This window comes from Haliaeetus albicilla, chromosome 9, assembly GCF_947461875.1.
Source record: "Haliaeetus albicilla chromosome 9, bHalAlb1.1, whole genome shotgun sequence".
Classification (NCBI taxonomy): domain Eukaryota; kingdom Metazoa; phylum Chordata; class Aves; order Accipitriformes; family Accipitridae; genus Haliaeetus; species Haliaeetus albicilla.
Window position 1 is genome coordinate 31,400,005 of NC_091491.1, and position 20,851 is coordinate 31,420,855.

Below are 20,851 nucleotides of genomic sequence, written 5' to 3' on the forward strand. Positions count from 1 at the left end.
TTCAAAATACTGAGGCAACCTCAGCATATAACCCACCTCTGTGGATAACCTCATGGTTTAGGAACGGAGCGCTCTACTGCAAAGGTGCACATTTTTAAGACAGCGCAAAATTCATCAAGAGACGGCCAGTACAAACACGGGGTAGCCTCTCTTGTGACATATTTCTAGCATCACTGCTTCACCCAACAGTGAAAGAGGCTCTTGAATTAAGTATGTTGAGGAGCCACACAGTGAAATTTTGAACCCGAGAGAGAGAGATGGAGGATATGAAGCATAATTGCAGGTGGAGGTTGGGAGAAAGTAAATAACATTTGACTTGAAAAAATAATTTCACACGCTAGCAAACAAAAATGAAATTTATAAGAAGTTTATTGGATTGGTAAAATGTAATAAAAAAGCATTTGTGATACTTCTTCTGCAAAGAAAAAAGGCATCTGGCGATTTTGCATATTTATTTTCCCTTACAAAACATTAGAAAAGCATAACTGATAACAAGGATAACAACTGAAAGAGCAGAGCAAAGAGGAAAATACATCTCAATATAATTGGATAATGCGTAATAAAAATACAGAAAACATGCTTAAAACGGCTTTCATTCTCTTACTGTAAAAAAGTCATTTTACGTGTTGAATAAAAAATATATGCCGGTTGCTCTGAAAATAGCAGTTTAGAAGAGGTAACTAGCTGAGAACAAAATATATATATCTATATATATTTATAAATATAGAAAACGTGTATATGCTGCATCTGTCCTCAGAACAAACTGGAATAAATGGTTTTCAATTCATGCACACAAGTTACCAGAGAAAAAACTTCATATATTACCTAGTGGACCAATCCTGTAAGGTGCTGATTGCATTTCCTGAGTGCCCTCAAAGCCCTATGGATGTAGTCAATGAAGGAGACAAGTGGCCTGATGGGTTCGGTGGCAAGGGAGGCTACTCAGCAGCTCACAGGAGGCGCACTCAGCAACTCACAGGATTTGGGAAAACTCCAATGGCAGCAGGATTGGGCCCCTCACAGACTTGGGTAGTGCTTGTGCTCAGCAAGGGGTAAAACTGGTACCCCCGAGCTATGACAGATAGGAGACCAGTCCTAATAGCTCAAGTAATGTTACTTCATTAGGATCTGAGGGCATGGAGTGTGCAGCAGAAGGCATCCCTCATATAGGGAACGCCTCCTTGTGCCCCTTTCTTGCCCAGATACCTAGGCTAGTGATTCACATTTAAAAGGAAGATGCTTCCCATACCACTGAGAGCCTCTGTCTGCTGGCGCAGGACAAGGAGAAGTGTGCTCAGTCACGCTCCCCTCCCAAATGCAACAATGCAAAACCTTCTCTATCTCAAGGGCTAAACCAACAGCTACTATAAAGCTGAAATACCACCTCAAACCTAGCCTAGTCATCCACTATGAACTACTGCACATCCAATAAACATCATCACTGGTGAACCCTAGAGCAGACAGGTCTACAGTTGGCAGGGATAGGCCAAAGCATAGCAGCTACAAAGGACAAACATTCCTGGGGGCACTTCCTCCTTGCAGTTTGAAAGATCTAAGCCAATCTCCCAGCCCTTGGTGGGTTTGCCATGGGGCATTTCGCCAAGAGGAATCCTTCTGGAATGACCCATGTGTGGTTCAGACCCCCCTCGTATCAGCCCACAGGTAAAGCCAGTGTGAGAGATTACGCTCTGAAACACAACAAACCTCTGCTGTTTGTTCTGAGCTGGAAAGTGCCGTTACCAAAACTGCAAAATTAGTACTCCTGGTCTCTCATTTGACTAACTGGAGGGAAGGCACTGGGGGCTGCCCTCCAGTCTCTCTGACAGTCCAGAACACAAGCTGTGGTATGGGAAACTATAGGACCCTTAAGGGAAGTTGAAGTCTCACCAAGGCAGATCCTGTCTAGCACGATCATGAGAAAGTCCACGCGTAACTTTGCTGTGCCCATACCTCTGCCAATACTCAGTCCTCACTCTCCAGAGGGAGGTCACAGTGGTACAGCATCAAAATATCAAACCCTTCCCTTTGCTGCTTTTCCAATAAACCTTGCATTTCCTCTCTGACCACAGCAGGGAGAAGTTTCCTAAAACATGATTTTGGGGATTGAAAGTGAGAGCACATCAGCCTTTTTAATACAGTAGCACCGATCAAACACCCAGCCTTTGGTTCACCTTCAATTTTTCTCTTCTAACGTTATATAAAAAATGAATAATGGAGAGCTTGTAAGAGACAATATTAAGCGAATAAAATCTCCCGATATGAACGACTCTGGAGTTCTGATAAGATAGAGATGTTTGAGGAGATATACTCAAGTACCTCTGCTACTGAATAGTTGCCTACCAGACAATGAGGTGTGTTAAGCAATGTGACAAGCAGTGCTGATGGGATAAGCCATTGCTTTGCTCATCTCAACGGAGAACAGATGCTCAAAATTAACCTCTTCTCTTCTACATCATTCTCATAGTTCCCATCCCTGCTCGGCACTAGGGCTATTTCTCTGCTGCCCATAAAGGAGCACTGCAGGTCTCTGAAAAGGCATATAGTGAAGAAAGTGGAATATGCTTTTTGTAAAAGCAGCTCTGTTAATAGCCTACTCTTCACCTTGCTGTTTTTTCTGCTTAGATGCTTGTCAGGTGCTTAGGCATTAGGCACATTAGAAATACCACTTTTTAGGTAGATAAAGCAAAGAACTACATCAGGCTGAGGGGACAAGGCAGAAAATGTCCATTTGCCAAACCAAAATGGGTTTCCAACCCATACAGAGCTGTCAGTAAAGCACTGGCAGATGTAAAAAAGTGCCCCAGTTCTGCTTTTTCAATGGTACCGTCTCAACATAGTTGAAACGCAAACTACAACCTCCGGCTGTGCATTTCAGTGCAAACTGCTCTTATCTCATACAGCCCTGAATGAAACATTAGCACAAAGGCAGCCTAATTGGAACAGGATCTTCGCCCTCCCTGCAAATCCTAATCATTGCACACAATCCCATAGCTAACAGCAGAGAGAAAACACCTGCTTCTGGCAAAACTACTTGCACTAGGAAGGCAGGATCAAGCCCTAGGCTGGACACGGACTCACCACGGGGAGCAGCTCTGACTATGGAGAGGATGAGGTGGACCTTGCTTCATTAGCAGGTCTCCCTCGCTCCCATGCTGCAGCAGCGTGGCAAGCTGGAGCTGGAGCAAACGTTTGCAGAGCAGGTGCTAGGCTTGGGCTCTAGCTTAGGGAACACTTCAGAGCAGAGGGTGGCATTTTTCTCCTTGGCCACCACCAAGGAAGACAATAAAAACAACAAGAAACTACCCTGAATGGCCATCTCCCTTTCATTCTGAAATGTGAGTGCTTTCCCAAATGAAGGCATTTGTCCTATCTAGAATTCATATTTGGAAAACCTCCCTATATCAGAACTGGAAAATATTCTGATCGCATTTTCTGGTCCTAAACTCTAGGTGAGCTTTCCTGGACAGAGCTCCTCACTTTGTTTTAATTCGGTGCCCAAACCAAAACGGCTCCATACCATATAGGGACCAGAGCAAGACTAGGACACCACAAATGACAAGTAAAGAAAAATGACACCATGAAAAAGGACATGGTCCTATCAGAAATGCTGAATAAGCAAAGCTTCTATGGAGCAAAATTAGCATGAGATGTAGGAACAGTCATTAAAAAAAACCACAGAGCAATTATGCCCTTTATTCTTTGCCACATTTATTATTTTCACCTCTCTCTTCTTACAGATGAAATGGGGCAGGCCAGTTCTTTCTCCTATTCAAGTCGGCTTTGCTCTCCGGGCTGTCACGCTGCTGGCACAGACCTGCGGAGACAGGACTTCCCGCACTTCAGGGGAATGCTGAATTGGGGCTATTTTTCAAACATCAAACTATTCCTGTTCACCGTACACTCTGCTTCCAAAAATAAAACAAGCATCCGAGTCTTTAAACAAGCGGATGGACCCTTTAAAGTTTCATAACAATGTTTTAAACCTGGGGTAGGAGGGATGGGAACAGGAATACATTTCCCTACTTATGGGAAATAATGAAACCAAAGTTTCTGGATATGAAATGCTGGGTAATAACAAATCAGAGGTCTGTTGCTGAGCCCGTTCTGCCAGCCTGCCCCTGTGAGAAAAAGACAGCAAGAAAGGGCTTTTTTTTGTACTGATGAACTTAAAATGAAAGGAGGGGCAATACATGGGAAGGAAGAGGGTAGACAGGTACACGACATGGAAATGACTTGCCTGGAGCAACCACACAAGTAGGCAGAAAAATGGCAAATATAACCTGCCTCCTTATTCCCTTAGCCCTGTTTCCAAAACTAGTTTGGGAATGAACTGGGGGAAGGGGAGGAGAGAGCAGCAATTTGAACACAGCAGATGCTCCAGTTTAAACCGTATCTTCCCAAAGAGGAACCGAGGGTGGGGGCAGGAGAGATGGCTATTATTAATGTCCTTCCGTATATAGCAAAGCAGACATCCTGCATAATGGCAACACAATACATCAATAATAGCCCAAGAATAGCTTCCTACCGTTTTTTTTTCCCTTGACAGTTAGAAACATAAAGAGAAAAATCAAGCTGCTGAGATAAATAGCTGAGTCTCCACCCCCACCTCAAATTGCCTTGGCATATTTTAAGAGATAAATGGTTCTATGAGAAATTTAAATAGCTTTCTCTTTTCTTTTTTGGCAGCTGCAGGAACTGGGTCAGGTGTAGAAATTATTAATTTCGAAGCCTGAAAAACCCATGTTTGAAACTAAGTTTTTTTTCCTTTAAAGCATCAACTTTCTTAGAAGTAGAGTTAGAAAAAATTAAAAAATAATTGAGCTTTTTTTTTAACAGAAGTCAGACCAAAAATAATTAAGTATCAGTGCAAGCTGGAGAAAAGGGACAATTTGCATAACAGTTTAATGGACATTAAAAGTATCCATAGCGGGTTGTTAATATTTTTTTGCATAGAGTGTAGTATTTGCACAATGGCTTTCATTCCTCTTGATTAAACATAGCACTGGGAGTATGCCTTGAAGAAAAAGACTGGGGGGAACCATTCTGTAGTTTTACCCTACCTTTAGTGCACATTTCCAAAGAGACAAGAGATTACTGCCAGAGTGACCAGCACCAAACACTTTCACAAGGAGCCCATTTACTTATTGCCAGGTCTCAGGACTGAAACCCCAGCGAGCCAATCTGCTTGAGGCTGTGCTCACTGGTGCTCAGTGCTGGTGAACCTGGTACTGAGCCACGTGTAAATCACTGCCTTCCCCCTTCCACTCAAGTTACTCTTGCTTTACACATTGATACCAGGATTTCTAGCCCAGCTTCTCTGCAAGATGCCAAAAGCCATCTCCCTCCTCATGCCATATGTGGAAGGATCTCTTTGCAACCATAAACCCCTAAATCTTACAGAAAAGAAAGGTCAAATCCTGTAGAAACTGCTCTGAGCAAAGAAATGCTGATATATAAACTCCCTCACAGGATAGTACACTAGTTAAGACCTGTAAAAGGTTCAAATTTCCAGTCCTACAAAGATGCCAAGATCTTGAAAGGTATCCAATTGGCATGCAGCCTGCTCCCTCTGCTGCATGGCTGGTAAACCCCCTCCTGTTCCCTGTGCTCTGTTCCGTGTCCCAAATCAGGCAGATACCTGAGAAGGACTCTCTCGTTTAGACTTGCTGCACCTCGACAGGGCTCACGGCTTGTGCTCTACTTCCCTTAGTGACCAATCAAAAATTTAAAAGCTGACAAAGACACAGATGTAAATAGAACTGTGGTGCCTAGAAAGTCAGAGCACAGATAGGATCAGAAGACAGACTGTAATTACAGGCCCTGCTACTTATTACATAGGCCAGTTGTGCTACATGAGCCTTCGGTGGAAACTTCCTGTGCAATTAATAAAGGAGAAACAGAATACTTTTGCAATCACTTTTCTAGCTTTCACTGTGGGGGTCCAATCCTGCCATCCTGGATTAGCTCTAATCATGGACAATCTTTCTCTGCGTAAACTGAAGGCATCTGTTCTGTGAGACTTAAAAAAAAAAAGAAAAAAGGAATAAAGAAAAAAAGGACAAAACCCTCATTGCAAACCTACACCATGCAATCAAGAAGGAAAGGAAATCGATCCTGAAAACCCCCACCCAGATCGTAATCTGACAATGTTTTCAAGGCATCTGGCAAAAAGGAAGAAGAAAGAAGAATGCTATGAAATATTTAAAATCCTACTTTTGCCAGGAATACGTGAGAGGGGAAAGGTGAGGTTGAAAGGGCTGCACTATTTGTAAGCCAAAACCTGAAAGCACCACCTTTTGCATAGGAGCACGAGATGCCCTTGGCCCAAGCCAGAGCTGTCCTGAGAACAAGTACCAGGCGCTGATTCAACAGGGACTGGCATGACAAAGTCAAGGCTGTGTGTAAGCAGGACAAAAGAAGCTGTCCTGCGCACCACGGCAGGCACCATGGGATCTCAAGGGTAAGGCAAACGAGAGAGTTAATAATACAGTAAAATAGCTGCGTGTTTGCATCCCATAACTGATCCTCCTCATCTAAAGCTTCAATCGGATTTTCAACAGCATGGGAAACAGGGCATCCCCAAGGGAGGATTTCTCCTAAAAGCACTTCTCTTACTGCTGAGACTCTTACCAAAGAGGGACATCCAAGGAAGGGGAAACTGCCCTGTGAGATCTGAGATGCACTGAATGGCACTTTGCTTTGCTCCTGCACCCAGGATCTTGCCCTCTCCATTCTCAAATCCCCAATGGTGTGGAGCACCTTTGCAGAAAGATCTCAGCCAGACCTGACCACTGGACTAATCCCAACCTGCAACAGGAAAAGCAGGTGCAGAAAGAGGCTGGATGTGCCCAGCTGTCATAAGGAGGGGAGCAATCAAGCTGACACTCAGGAGTTACAATGCTCAGCTGTGCCTTTGCCTTGGTCACATCCACCTGCCTGCTGTACAGTTCCAGTAGAAACCATAAAAGACTTCAGGACAAGCACTGGGCATACAAATGGGATCAAAATGGTCCTGAAGCGCGGAAACAAAAGACACTTTGGAACAAAACTGGCACAGACACAATCCCCACAATGCTTGCATAAGACAGAAAGAAAGAATCCCTAGAATGTATTTATCAAAAGCCATTTTATGCAGATTTTTCCTTCTGAATATTTAAAACATGGTGAATATTAAGCTTCAGAGATTCTTAATACGTTCCAAAGCCCCACGGACCTTTGAAATGCTAGCTCATCAATATGCAACATCTAATCTTGTCAAAAAAAAAAGGGGGGGAAAAAGAAAAGCTATTCGTCCTCTGCACATAGAGGTTACAGCGAGAATCCCAAGGAAAAAAAAAAAAAACAACAACCTTCCAGCATCTTATGCAATAGGTTAAATTTACTCTGGTTGGGAAAGTTTCACTTTCTGCAAGAGAGAAAGTGCCTGTATGTGCATTGCTGCTGGAATCTTCTTCTGAAGTGTGAGGCTGAAACTGTGTAGCTGGATTACAGTAAGTAGTTTATTAAAAAAACCAAAGCTTGTGGCTTTGCATCCTGTTCCACTCCAATGTAGTCTCAGGATCCCCTCTCCAAAGGCCAGCAGACAGTGCGCCACCTAAAAATCCATTCTAGTCCAAAATGCTGTGGTTGAAATGGCTTTGCTTGTTTATAAAGTTTAGTGTTTCATATCGCTTGCATCTGACCTTCAGCAGAAAGAAAAGCTCAGTTAAATTGTGCAAATATGTACCAAATGGGAGCAAGGGAAAGCAGCCAAAAATGCTGCATGAGCTTTTGCAGGGCTGCAGCCTTTCAGGAGCACCAGTGAGATGAACTGGATGAGAGGCCAAATTGATTTAGGCTCCAGGCAGGAGCTTAAAACACCATGACATCCAAATTCACAAAGAAAATGTTCTGTTACTGCAACCCCAAATTTCCTGCACATGAAAACACTGTTTTCTTTCATCTTTAGGAGATGCTCATTCTGTAAACCGACATTTAAAAATGAACAAACAAACAGGAGTCAGCTAACAAAGGATTCTTGCTGGTGAATGGAAGTAGGTCACTCTGAGTATTTTGCCTTTACAGTCTGGCTTAATATTAGTGTTGTACACAAAACAGTAACAAAACTGCACTGGAGACAGGGAAAGACTCTAATTTTGTCTCTTCTATGAAAATTAGCATTAACATTCGGCATTGATGTGCAATGCCTCCGAAGCACCCGATATCTGGTTAATTAAAAAAAAAAGAAACCACAAAGCAAACCACACACTAAATTAAACAACAACAAAAAACCCTTACTGGTCAGCCTACATTTAAAGACATCTAAGTATGAGTAATCAGGCAGAGAGGAATTTTCCTGAAGGAACATAAAAGAAAATGAAAGTTCCACATACAAGACCAAATAAAATCTTCTGTCTCTCACGAATGCAAATTCTGGCTGCCCTTTTACACAAACATATTAAAGGAATAAAACTGGAGGAAAAAATAAAAAAGGAAAAAACTAATAAATTTGGTTTTGGAGAAAAAAATATTTAAAAACAAACAAACTATCCTTCAAACAAATTTCTTCATGATAAATCCCTGCAATCATGTGGTTCTAAATTATATGGTTAAATATGACTGAAAAAGTAAGGCACAATTTCATAATCATTTTAAAAGCAATAATTATAATAATTTTCTTTGATATCCATGTGGCAGGCCACTGATACTATGGATGCTCAAAACTATTGGATTAAAGATCTGGAAAAGTTTTTCCAACTACTAGCTAAGACTCACAATACCTCTGTGAAGTAAGTAACATACCATCTTCACTGCAACGATGAGTACATGTTGAGCAAATGGAAAAAGCGAGTAAGAGAGCTGCTTGCAGACAAAGGGAGGCAGAGGCAAAAAAGTAGAGATGCTCCAAGTGTCATGTTCTTAGTGAGGGACTCTATCCCTGGAAATGTAAAGGTTATGCCACCACCTGAGCCTTCTGTTTCCTTCCTCATTTTCTAGAAGATCTAGGTATGATGAGAAACGTGGAAAAACAGCAAAATAAAAAAAAAAAAAGTTTGAACTGAATGCTCTTGATACCAGTGATCAACCCCATTGCCTCCACATGTAACATGAAGCCAAAGAGACCAGGAACACGTAGCCAGGAATAAAGCCCAGTGGGGTATAAATAGCAGTGTGCAATATTGCAGCCTGTATTTCTACTTAGTTGTAGCCCCACAACCACCTTACGTGTGTGTGTGAGTGCACATGCCAGAGCGGTTTGCAAGTGTTTGAGCTTAGTTTTTTCAGATCACAGCAGAGAATTTCCCGGCTGAAATGAGAGCTGTTCCACATTGTCCACCAGGAAATCTACCAAGGTTATGTTTTTTTGCTTAGATTTTAGATGCTGGGTGAATGTTACAATTTCACAAGTTTAAAGTCTACTCTCTCTCATGCTCCAAATGCCAGTCGGGCAACCAACTGTTGCACATTCAAACCTGAAATGCTGAGGAAGCCAGGTAGTATTTCTAGAAATGTTTAAGGAGAAATGCCATTCCCAAGCCCAGAAGGGTATGTGGAGATGAAGTTAAATCAGTATCTCTTGATCTTTGTGGCAGTTGCCATAATGTGCTTATATTCTTCAGTAATTTCAGGGACAAAATAAAAAACCCGAAGAAGAAAATTGCAATTGCCACAGAAAAAGACCCTGGCACTCCCCATAGCCAGCCACTCCATGGCTTTAAGACGGGAAAGAAAAATGAACCCAACAGAAGTAACACTGTTATTTTAAGAAGAGTCACATTATTTGGATCGTTCTAACAAAGGAAGCAGTGACTTCAAAATTAGCAAAACTAGTTAAAAATAGGGAAAAAATATCTTGTGAAAAGTTTCAAAGCTTTTTTTACGTCACCAGGTCCAATATTGAACCATTTCCCAAGAACACATGTGCTTGTTTTTAAATAGAATTTTTATCCAAAGAAGTTTTCAAAATAATCACAGAAACTTCAATTTACCAGCAGACGAAACCCAAGAACTACAAAAAAACTGAGGAAGATGACATGGGGTTTTGAGAAATGAAAATATTTGTTAACAATTCTGAAATTTATTTAGATAAAAATTCAATATGGTTTTAATAATAATAGCAAAGAAATCCCAAGCTGTTGTGGATAACATTGCAAAAAGAGAGAATTTCTCATTAAAAAAATGGCCCTTCCGACATCACATAATTTAGTGTAAAAACTGCGACCAGCTCTAACTGGAAATAGTGTTCTCACAGCTCTCTCTTAGTTTGTACTTTACTAAGCTCTAGATAGTACTAAGTAGTTCTTGCTATCCTTTGGCAACAAACACTCAATTACCATCACTAGTGTTTTCTCATGTGAATTTCACCACAATGAGATTCTTCAGCACACCTCTCTCTGATAGCCTTGACTTACAGTATTGAAGTCTATATAAGGTGTAGTCAACCCAGCTCAGTGAACAAATAGCAAATCTACATGATGAACCAACTGCAGGAACCAGATATCAATAGAAAACAGTTATAAACTCAAATCCTTTTTGAGCCATTCAGCTGAAGCCCCAGGTGTCTAACATTTATCTCTGATGCTGAAGGAGGGCAAAGACATAGAATTTCCCTCAAGGACCTTCTCTTCGGTCCTGTTATCCCTCATTTGCTGGACTTTCTCAAAATCAAAAGGAACCAGCATTTATCAAACCTAAGCTAGGCTTAGCTGACCATGGCCAGGCACCAGCCGTAACAGGTCCAAAGAGATTTCAGTATGACTTGTTGCACATTCTCTTCAACAACCACCATTTCTCTGAAAGACACTTTTTTGTCATTCTTCTCAGGCACATTTTTGACAGGCAGAAAGTCAACTTAAGGCCTGTGTCTCATGAAAGTCTCACTCCTGCTGTCAGGTTGAACGCTATTATGTCGAGTTCACTATGATAAACACTTTGGTACTCCCACACTTCTATGATTAAGTCATTACCCCAGTGTTTCGCAGCTGTGATAAAAATCCAGAATTAAAACATTAGAAAACCAAAAACAAAATTAAAGGTGCATTATCTCATAGGCTAAGGCAATTGTGTTGCTTTCCGTTTTTAAAAGCAATGTTCAAGCAATGATTAAAATAAGTGACAATAAAACCATCACATTCACAAAATACTAGTGTTAGCCTTGGGGATGTGCTTAAGGATTGGGCTGTAACCAAGGCAACCCAATCTTCCGGAGAAAGTTTAAGCAGACAGTTTTAAAGCCATGGTTCAAAGATACAGCAAAACTGGCTGTAGGGCTACTTGTGACATATGGAAAGCGCCACAGCCACCCAACACAAAGCACTGATCTTGCAATAACTCATCATCCTGCTGTCCAAATGTTATGTTGGATCAGCCACTGGGTGCCTTCCTGCAGTTGTCGTAAGGGCAACACAGGACCCATTTCATGCGTTCTGGGTAATTTGACAGAAATTTGACTGTGTCCACATCCTACCCAGATCAAATCTGTATGACTGGGTGATACAGAATCAGTCTGGTATTAATGACTGTAGACCCATGGCTTATGTCACACCATGCAATGGCTTTAAGCCTGTGCTTAAACAAACCCCAGGGGCTTAAATATTTTGCTAAATTAGAACCTGATCCTGGACCCTCCTGGGCCCCGTCCGGCCACACAAATCATGGGATCAGGCCCTACTTGCCAACAAATGCTAGAGAAAGCCAAAGCAGCATAAGCAAAAACTGCAGACTTGAACAGAAACGTCTGTGTGATCTTCCAATTCTTTCTGAAAGGAACAGTTTGGACATTACCACAGCCACAGATGACGTGAAATTTTATCATGGCTAAGAAGTCCACCTTAAGAAAAGCAAGGTCTCTTTGGCAAAAAGACTCCTTCTTTGGAACAGATAAAACAGGATATATTATAAATATGTGATAAATATTGTGATGAAGCAATATCCCAGTGGTTCTTAATTGCAGTGCAATTGAGGTAAGTCCACCAGCATTTCCTAATTAAATCCTGAAGCATCAGAGCGGAGATTTCCATACACATGCGGGTGATGTACATACGTCGCAGAGGCTCACATTTATGCAGTATCTTTTGAATATATTTATAGCAATTTTAGAAGCCAAAACCACATGCATTATAGAAAATAAAAAAGAGTGTTTTAGATGCTCACTCCTTCCAACAGGCAGATGGGTTTGGTGTTTCAGGGGTGAAAACAAAAGCATGATAATACCTTTGACCAGATGTGTCAGGTCTAGAAATTAGCCACAGTACCTCACATATCAACACTGCTCAATCTTTGTCAAACATCATCCATCCATGGGTTGTTTAATGCTTGAAAAGTTTGGCTCTCACCTCCCTGCATGTCAGCCCAACTCACCACAGCACCCTAATAACACAGAAGATTCAGATCTAGATCTCCTGGCTGGCCCTTAGCTTTGAAATGGGCTGGAATCCCAAACCTACATACCAGCAAACTTTTCTGGAAAAAGAAGACAGAACTCTAAAAATCAGTAGTTTGGGTCAATCTGTGATTAGTTTAATTCCCATAACCTCCCTGAGAAGCTGGAAAGAAGCCCTCTCGTGCAGAGGGCAGAATATGAGAAGCCATATGACTTGCTCCAAGTCCAGCCTGTGGCAGGGCCATAAAAAGCCCAAAGGCTCTGGACTTTGGTTCTCCTTAGTCTAGGTCACATTCTGCAGGAAGGCACAATAGCTCATTTCCATCAGTTACCCCAATGTTATTCAGGAGAGTCTCATCAGCCACTTGATATAACGCTAACAAGAATAAGGAAGATCAGAGCTATGTTTGCTGCCTGATGAATGGCTTAGTCTGCACCCGAGTGCATCACGTTCTCCCCTGTGCTTGCAGAGATGTAAAATCTTCCATGGGGATACAATGGCGTTAGCAATCCAAGCTCTGACCTCCCATGGTTTTGTAGGGTTAGTTCAAACTGGATTTGCTCAACAGTTGCGAGGTTTTTTTGACTGGTGGCAGCGCAGACTGCATGTAAAGAAGCGAGCTCAGAAGTACCTTACGTGCCACGGTTCAAGGAGCGGGAGCCCAGACGGAACCTGGCAGGAGTCACGGTGCAAAAAAATCTGTTTACGTCTGAGACAGTAAAATTCTTGAAGGCCAGGGTAGAAATCTAGTATAAAAAGGCAAACTGCTTCGGTACAGCCATGACGGTGGAGAACGATTTCTTTGCTTAATGATGCCACCCTTCTAACAAAGAAGGATTCATTCTGAGCTGTGAATTTTGGGAAACTTCCCTGACACTGGTGGAGTTTGCCAACATATAAACCATGTAAGGAACAGAGGTTTCAGACTGGTATTTCTGTATTTGAATTTACTGTATACAGCTAAAGCTATTAAATTTCACAGTGCTCTTCCATAAAGGTTAGTGCTGAACTGAAAGGAAATGCACCATTTGCGGGAGCTGCAGTGAGTATCTCAATTTTTCCTCTTTGTTTCCTATCGGTCTAGCTCACTTAACTTTTCTTTTCAGCATTAGTGGGTATAATTATATCAGGTTTCTGTTACGGAGAATAAAGATGAAAGCACCACATTCTTACTGTTTTTCAGTGGGTGCATGAAAAAAATTCTTATAACTTACTCTTGAAAAGTGCCAGTTTGTCACTTATATGGTCAATCAGCCTGCAACTGTTTCAGTTCTGCTTCTTAATTTGTTAAGTGCAAAGAAAAGTATTTTCTTTGATTACATCTGCAAATAAGATATTAATGTCAATTCAGTGATATGAAAATTACTCCCTCAGTGTAATTTGCACCTTAGTTATTATGGGTTTCATGAACAAGAATATTACAGCTGCTCAGAGTGCTGTGTATTTCTAATTTTTAATTATTTTTTTTTTAATTAACCAAACTAAAAAAACCCCCTCCAACATGAATAAAAAAAAAGATTATTAGTGCCCAGCTTTTATTTACCTTGGCATATGTATTAATTCTGTACCGAAGATGAAAATGCTGCTGCTGGCCCAGCAGTCTTCTGCAATGACAGAGAGAAGTTATAAGTGGCTGGGATGAAAATGAAAGAGGAAAAAAAAAATGCTTCCTTTTTGGAATGACATAAAGAAGGGTTTAATACCTTCTTCAGCTTTCTTAAGATAAAAACTGAATGACAGCACGTGTTTAGGAGGATCCTTTTTGCTGTTGTTGAAATAAAGATCCTTAATTTTTTTAATGAGAGCTCCAGATCATGTGTGTTAACATCAGAGAAATGTATATCCCAAGGCCTGATGCAATTCCTGTTACAGGTTAAGGAAAATCCTCCCACTGCAATAAACAAGAGATGGAACAAGACTCTATTGCTTAAATGTCTACCCAGAAACCACCACTGCCAGTGGTCCCATTAGAATGGGGTATGTGAGAGAGTGGCGTAAGATTTTTTGTAAGCTTTGCTTTGCACTGCAGTTCTATGTAGTCATTTATTTTTTTTTAACCACTGGGATTTTAAAAATGTGTTTCCAGCCCCACATCCTTAAAAGACCTTTTCAATGGACATGATTGGCTTATACCTCTGGTAAATCAAAAGCACATTGTGTGTATGTGTGTGTAGTGTGTGTGTAGTGTATAGTGTGTGCAAGCTCACATCTTGCTGTGATTGTTCATACATTGTGAATTGGAAGCATCACTACTGAATAAATTTATGCAATAGCAAAATATAATTTCATAAGAAAAAGAAGAAAAACCCTATTGAACTGGAAGGAAATGGAGACAAGTAAGGGCCTAAGAAAAATGCTATAGGTAACAAATCTGTGTCCCAAGGATACAAGGTCACACCTACACTCTTACGTGCAGTACAGTTGAAGTTGCATTGTTTGTGTTGTGATGAGAGGAGTGCTGGGTCTGCTCTCACACTTCCTAGGGCAGTGGAGCTACTTCTGCTGGTGATGCAGATCCTATTAAAGTCAAATGGAAGCTCCCCATGATTTCAATGAGAGCTGGTCAGGTTCTCAAAATAACTTGGGAGAAAGAACTAGCTCAGCCATCTTTCAGCTTCTACCTTCATGTACTTTAAGAGACAGGAATCAAACACAGCATTATAGTTGGGACCATGTTCAGACCTCCTTCTACAGGCAGATAACTTAGGTGCTGTGACCACTCATCTCCATCAGCTGCAGAGACAGCAGGTGGTCCGACTCACTCGCTGCCCTCCTGAAAAGTCATGTCTAAATTAAGTGCCTGTCATGGGCAGTCTGAACACGGCCTCTCGAACTGCCCTCTTGCTCCAAGGCCTTCCAGTTTTCCTTTTTTTTTTTTTTTTTTTTTTTTTTTTTTTAAAACACAGATTCAGACCCTAGGCTGGAAAGAAATCATGCAAAGCTTGTGCAATATCCCCCAATGGGCATCCTAGGGAGGGTCACAGTTGATACTCAGAGATCAGTGCTGGCCTTGGCAGTCAGAGCCTGGATCCGAGCAGAGTTGCAGGTCTTGCAGAGGATGTGCCCATCCAGAGGGTAACAGCCCTGATTGTCCCCTTCAGACAGGAGGCCACCACAGTCCTAGGAAATAAGCAAACAGAAAGAGCAAAGTAAATAAGAAAGGAGAACAAGATTAAGCGAAGAATCTATTAGCCAAAGAAACTCTCTCCTCACTCTCCACCTTGTAACAGGATCCAGCCTGAGTCAGCATAAAGCATGAAGCTGAGGTACGTGATGTCTTTCACGATTAAGCCATTTCCTGATAAGAGACAATGCTTCAGAGAAGATGGGTTCCCAAGCTCTCTGCTGAATTTAATCCAATTGAAAATAAAAGGAGATTATTCTCCTCACATTTCTGAGGAAGGAAAGGTCTTTAGCATTGGAGAAAACATCAAACTTAAGCACATATTTATTAATGCAAAAAAGGATAAAAAAGAAGCATCACTGGGAAGAAGTTTGGTACTAATATCTGACTACAAGTAATCTCTTTTGGAAGAGTTAATGCCGCAAAGCTATAGCATCCATTCCAGGGGTGACAGCTAAGCAAACTCCCTGCCTGTCTACCATTACCAGAATTGTCACCTGTGTTTGTATTGCAATTGGCCCAAAAGGTTGTGACTGAAGGGAGGATGTCACTGAGACAGGCACATGGAAACCCCACTAAAAGGCCCCAAACCTGCTCCAGAGACCTCAGACTCTAAGTATGTAAGGCTAAGCATAGCTGCTAGGAAAGTTGGGAATTATCCCTCACTGTGTGATCAGGCAATCACTTGGCCCAAGACTGCTGATGGAGCTGCAGTGAGGGGATTACGGCTTGCTTAGACGCCCTGCCTCTTCATCATAAATCTGTTTGTAAATATACTTGGCAAGCAAGTGGTGGAAAGAGAAATATCATTGTTGTTCCTTTTGAGATAGCTGAGGCACAAGGAGACCAAGGCCAAGTGAGTGTCTATGTCCTGTGTTCTCAACTGCATCTACTTCTGATATTCATGTGTGTGAAGCCTAGGTATCTCAGCAGCCAGCATGGGGACGTGCTGTATGATGAATTAGGCTCTACAAAATGTAGTGTAGGAATGCCCCAGCATCTTTAAAAAACTGGGCCTAAGTAATGGGCTGATGTGTACCCTGGAAGCCAAGGTCAGACTGAGAAGTCAACCAGATGCCTCAAGTTTCAGCCTAGACCTTTAAGCCGTAGTCCATCCTTCTTTCCGATTAAAGTTATTAAAACCTGCAACTGCGATAAGAAATACATTTGGTCTTATTTTCTTACCCTGCCATCTGGCTGATGTATTATCTAACAAGTAACACTTGCATTGAAGAATTCTTGAAGGTTCCCTAACACAGCTGTTCCCACATGTTAATTGCTTTAAGGTGATTTTTCTTCTCTGTCTTCAGATTCTTACCATCAAAATTATATGAAGTGCATAATGAAACTGAACAGGAAAGTAGCACAAAAAGCATTGCACAAAACAAGAACGATCATGTTTATGTGTCCATTAAAATTCTTCAACCCAGAGCCATATGTTGAGTTTCCTGTACAATCTTGCTCAAATTCTAACATGCATTAGCTTTCATTTTAAGTACATAAACATGACCAATATTTGTGTCCAAGCTATAATTTATGAAGTTCTCAAATATTAGGCCCTAATTACCTGAGTCACATTCTCTTGCTCTCCTAATGAACCTGTTATAAACAAGGGACCTGATTTTCTTCTCATTTGTGCTGATATAAATGAGGAAAAAATTCCTCGCATGCTGAAGTCAATGAAGTAATTTGATTGCAGAGCCAGTGTTACAATAGGGTATGCCTGTCATGTGTATAACATGAGGCAGTGATGAAATTAAGCCAACCTTTGCCTTCTGTCCTTCATGGGATTAAAATACTAACCTCACATCGGTAGCACTGGACATGGAAATCACGATCCAAGGCAACAATGCGTACAGTCTCCTCTTGTCCTGGGGCCGGCATGATGGGCTCCTTACACACTGAACATCTCGGTGCAAATTTCCTGAAGAAAGAAGAGACGGTCCCAGTCATCCTCAAACTTGGAGCAAAAGTTTTTGTTAACCGCACCAGCAAGCCAGAAACGTGAGCATTTGTACAAACACGCACACACATACGTACACATATGTCACAGTTTGCAGCTTTGCACAGCTGCTTCCTTGGAAAGAAGACAGGAAGGAGCACTTTAGTCTTACAATGCAATTTGAGGCTTGCAGGCTATTAAAGAGCATTTTGCAGACTATTAGGAGAGGACTTCAAGAATATCTGACAAGCAGCAAAGCATAATCTGCTTGCCCTATTTAACAACTAAAGTGCCTGCTGAATGACCCATGATTGTGACACCTATGCACTGCCATAACTCTCAGGCTCAACCCCCAGCCTAACTCTAAGAAAGTCCATGCAAATCTTAAGGTTAGAAAGATGATCAGCATCTGCTTCAAGAGCATCTCTTTAAAAAAGTATCAAAATATTAAAATTTGGAGATTGAACACATAGGTAAAAACTCTTAATAGACATGGTAAAAAGATTTGCCTTACACTACACTAATTTGTTGAGGTTTATCCCATCCATTTTAAACTTCTGAGCCATCTTACCCACTTATGCACACAGGAGTACACTCCTGGCTGTGCTCACTCTCAAACATGAAGCATCAGGGCAATTCTGACCAGCTGCATTTTCTAGCTAACCAACTCTCCATTATCCATTAGTGGGTTGCCCAGGCTTAAAAGAGAACAGGTCTGGGTGCAGAGACACCAATGCTCTCTTCCACGGTCAGCCTGAGTCAGAAGTGTGTAGTGACAATCACTCACTGTGTGAAGGGACTGACCTGAATCGGGTCAGCTCAGGGATCAACAGGAACACAGACCTTTCTTTTTCTCCTTATAGGGGCCACTGTATGCCCTTCTGTCTAATTCACATATGTTCTGTATTAGCTCTGGTTTTGCTCGTCCCAATTGCCCATAAGAAGTGGCCATCTCTGCTCCTAGGCAGGTGGGTATGCTTGAAAACATTTTAGCCTGTGGTGAAGCATTATTTGCTGTTTTGGTTCAAAACCTATGGGTACCAATTCCCCGGCTGCAAATTCTGCTTACAAAAACCAGAAACTTATACCTACAGAATCTGCTGCCATGTAATGAGAGCTGGGGTCATGGGCTATGGAGCGTGGGCTATGTCCACGACAGAGGGCAATGCTTATGGCAAACATCAGAATACGAGGAGATCAAAGCCCTTTTCTTCTGAAATGCCTAGGAAAGATTGACTCTGCCACCCAGTCTGTCACATGAACCACCTCAGAATTAACTAGCTTAGAAAAGAAAAAAAAAAAATCAATCTGTACTAGGAATAAAGAAAAATATTAATTTCACTGGCAGCAGATGAAAGATGCCTGTGTAGCTGCGATCTAACGAAAAAATGAATTAAACAGTGGCTACAGCGAGCGCTCTGAAAAATAACTTAAATGGATCATGATATGACCGGAGCTGTAATCGGAGTTAATTATATGCTGCTTCATGCAGGCGCTTCGTTGTGCCATTTAGCTCAAATGTGGTGCTTAAAAATACTTCAACATTTCTCTGTCCAGGCCACTGTGGGTAATTCATTATGAGCCAAATATTAACTCCCAGGACCCAGAGATGACTCCTGCAGATTTCAGGGGATGTGGATGTGCTACTGCAGGGCCTAAGCTCAGGGGGTACCTAAGTGACAGCGTGAGCATCAGGTACAGTTTTGTTATCAAGAGAATGTACAAGAGCACTTGACCTCCAGACCAGGAGGACATGTCATCCCTAATCAATTAAAACTGGGCTGGCCAAAGTGCTGCTAAAAGCGTGGCTGGCCAAAGATTTCTGAGTGTCACGTTAGGTCTCGTGCTATTCCCGTCATCTTCCCCTCAATCTTTCACTCAACAATTGTGTGTCCTTTCCTTGGATTGACAGCCTCCCACTTTCTACTCTGAGAGCCCTGAGGTCTACATCCAGTCACTGCCAAAAGGCTTCAACATGGGACATCAGCTCTTGCTCCAAACCTTTCTCCTGAAGGCATGTGAGCCCCTGGCCTGTGGGGCTTGGGGAAGGAGCAGTTTCCAAATCATGGAAAGTGGGTGTTAGGGAAACCCTTCAGGAGCCCGAGTGGTGTGTAAGCCTCCTGTTGGGCCTGTGCTTAGGATCAAATTTTACCTTACACACAACTGCTGGCACAGAAAAGCAAGGCAACACAGCAGCTGCCAATTAACCCAGCCTATCTGAGCTACAGGGAACATCCTCATGTTGGATTTTAACGTGCCAGTTGATAGTGGCTGCTTCCCTTTCTGTCAAGTCAGCCTGCTTCTTTGAGCTTTCAGGCCTACACACTGATGTCACGAGGCTCTAATTAAGTCTACCCCCTTAGAAATTAAGAGATAAATGGTTGAGATGTAAACTCACATTTGTCAGTATTGATTTCCTCTTTTAATTGAGGGGTGTAATGTGTCTGTCTTTTCCATACAGGGGAAACATTTGTGCTCTGATTATATCTACCTGTCTTCCCTAGATTAGTTGTGATGATGGGGGTGGTAGCGTGGCAGTGACAGAAACTACTTGCAACTATACCTTTCAACTTACTTTAAATAGCAGTTTCACTATAAATTATTACCAGGGCTGTATTTTTAGCAGCTTTAAAAAGCTAATTAGCAACTAGAAACAAAAGGAGCTGTGAGCATCCTGTAGCCAGCTAGATCCCTCTAGCCGGTAAGCAAACACCTGCGGAGTGCAACGGTACAGGACCTCTCTTAATTGCTCAGCTGAAGAAGCGGGGAGACGCTGATGTGGAAGTGCAGGTACAGGCAGCGAGGAGAAACACGCACATGCTGAGTGCAAGGGAAGGCAGGGGGAATGCGGAGCATTTAAAATGGAAGAACACAGAGGATATCCATAAATTCAGATCTAAGCAAAGCAGAGATGAAGCAGCATCAGCTCCTAACCAATTAATCTTGTATGCCACAGTGTGCCTGCTTGGAGCAAAGCTCTGCCTACTATTTAAGAGCCTTGGGAGGAAGCGGCAGAGGGTTCAGATCTTTTTGGATACTCAGACTAAAAAAGGAGAATTTTTAGGGACAAAAGAGAAAGACAATAAGCAAAGCCACTGACAACAGCTTAGGCCGTACTTATGGAAATCCTCGATGCAGTGGATGTTCCCACCAGCATCCACGGTGAAGGGGATCCCATCCAGGCTGCGATGGCACATCACACAAGTGAAACAGTGGGGATGGTAGGCCTTCCCGGTGGCTCGGAGGATCCTTTCCATGATGGGCTTTGCACAGACACTGCATTGCTCCAGTGTGTTCTGCAAACAAAACATACACAACAGATATAAGCACCATCTCAGCAGCACATTTACAAAGGTCAGCTGGGTTGGAGGCTGCTGCTGGTCTACTTGGAACCTTTAGGTACTTTCTTTTCATTTCTTCTAC

General features: G+C 42.1%; 1 protein-coding gene across 9 annotated transcripts in view; it reads right to left on the reverse strand.

Moving 5' to 3' along the window:
- Positions 1 to 351: 351 nt before the first annotated feature.
- The window catches only part of LPP (LIM domain containing preferred translocation partner in lipoma), a 353,044-nt gene continuing 332,544 nt past the window's right edge, over positions 352 to 20,851 (reverse strand). For all 9 annotated transcript variants that reach the window (XM_069792426.1, XM_069792421.1, XM_069792425.1 and 6 more), the window contains 3 exons: positions 20,546 to 20,724; positions 17,290 to 17,410; positions 352 to 15,482 (listed from right to left, as the gene is read on the reverse strand). In XM_069792426.1, the coding sequence (XP_069648527.1) occupies positions 15,354 to 15,482; positions 17,290 to 17,410; positions 20,546 to 20,724 (429 nt within the window). In that variant the 3' untranslated portion in view covers positions 352 to 15,353. The remainder of the gene's footprint in view (positions 15,483 to 17,289; positions 17,411 to 20,545; positions 20,725 to 20,851) is intronic.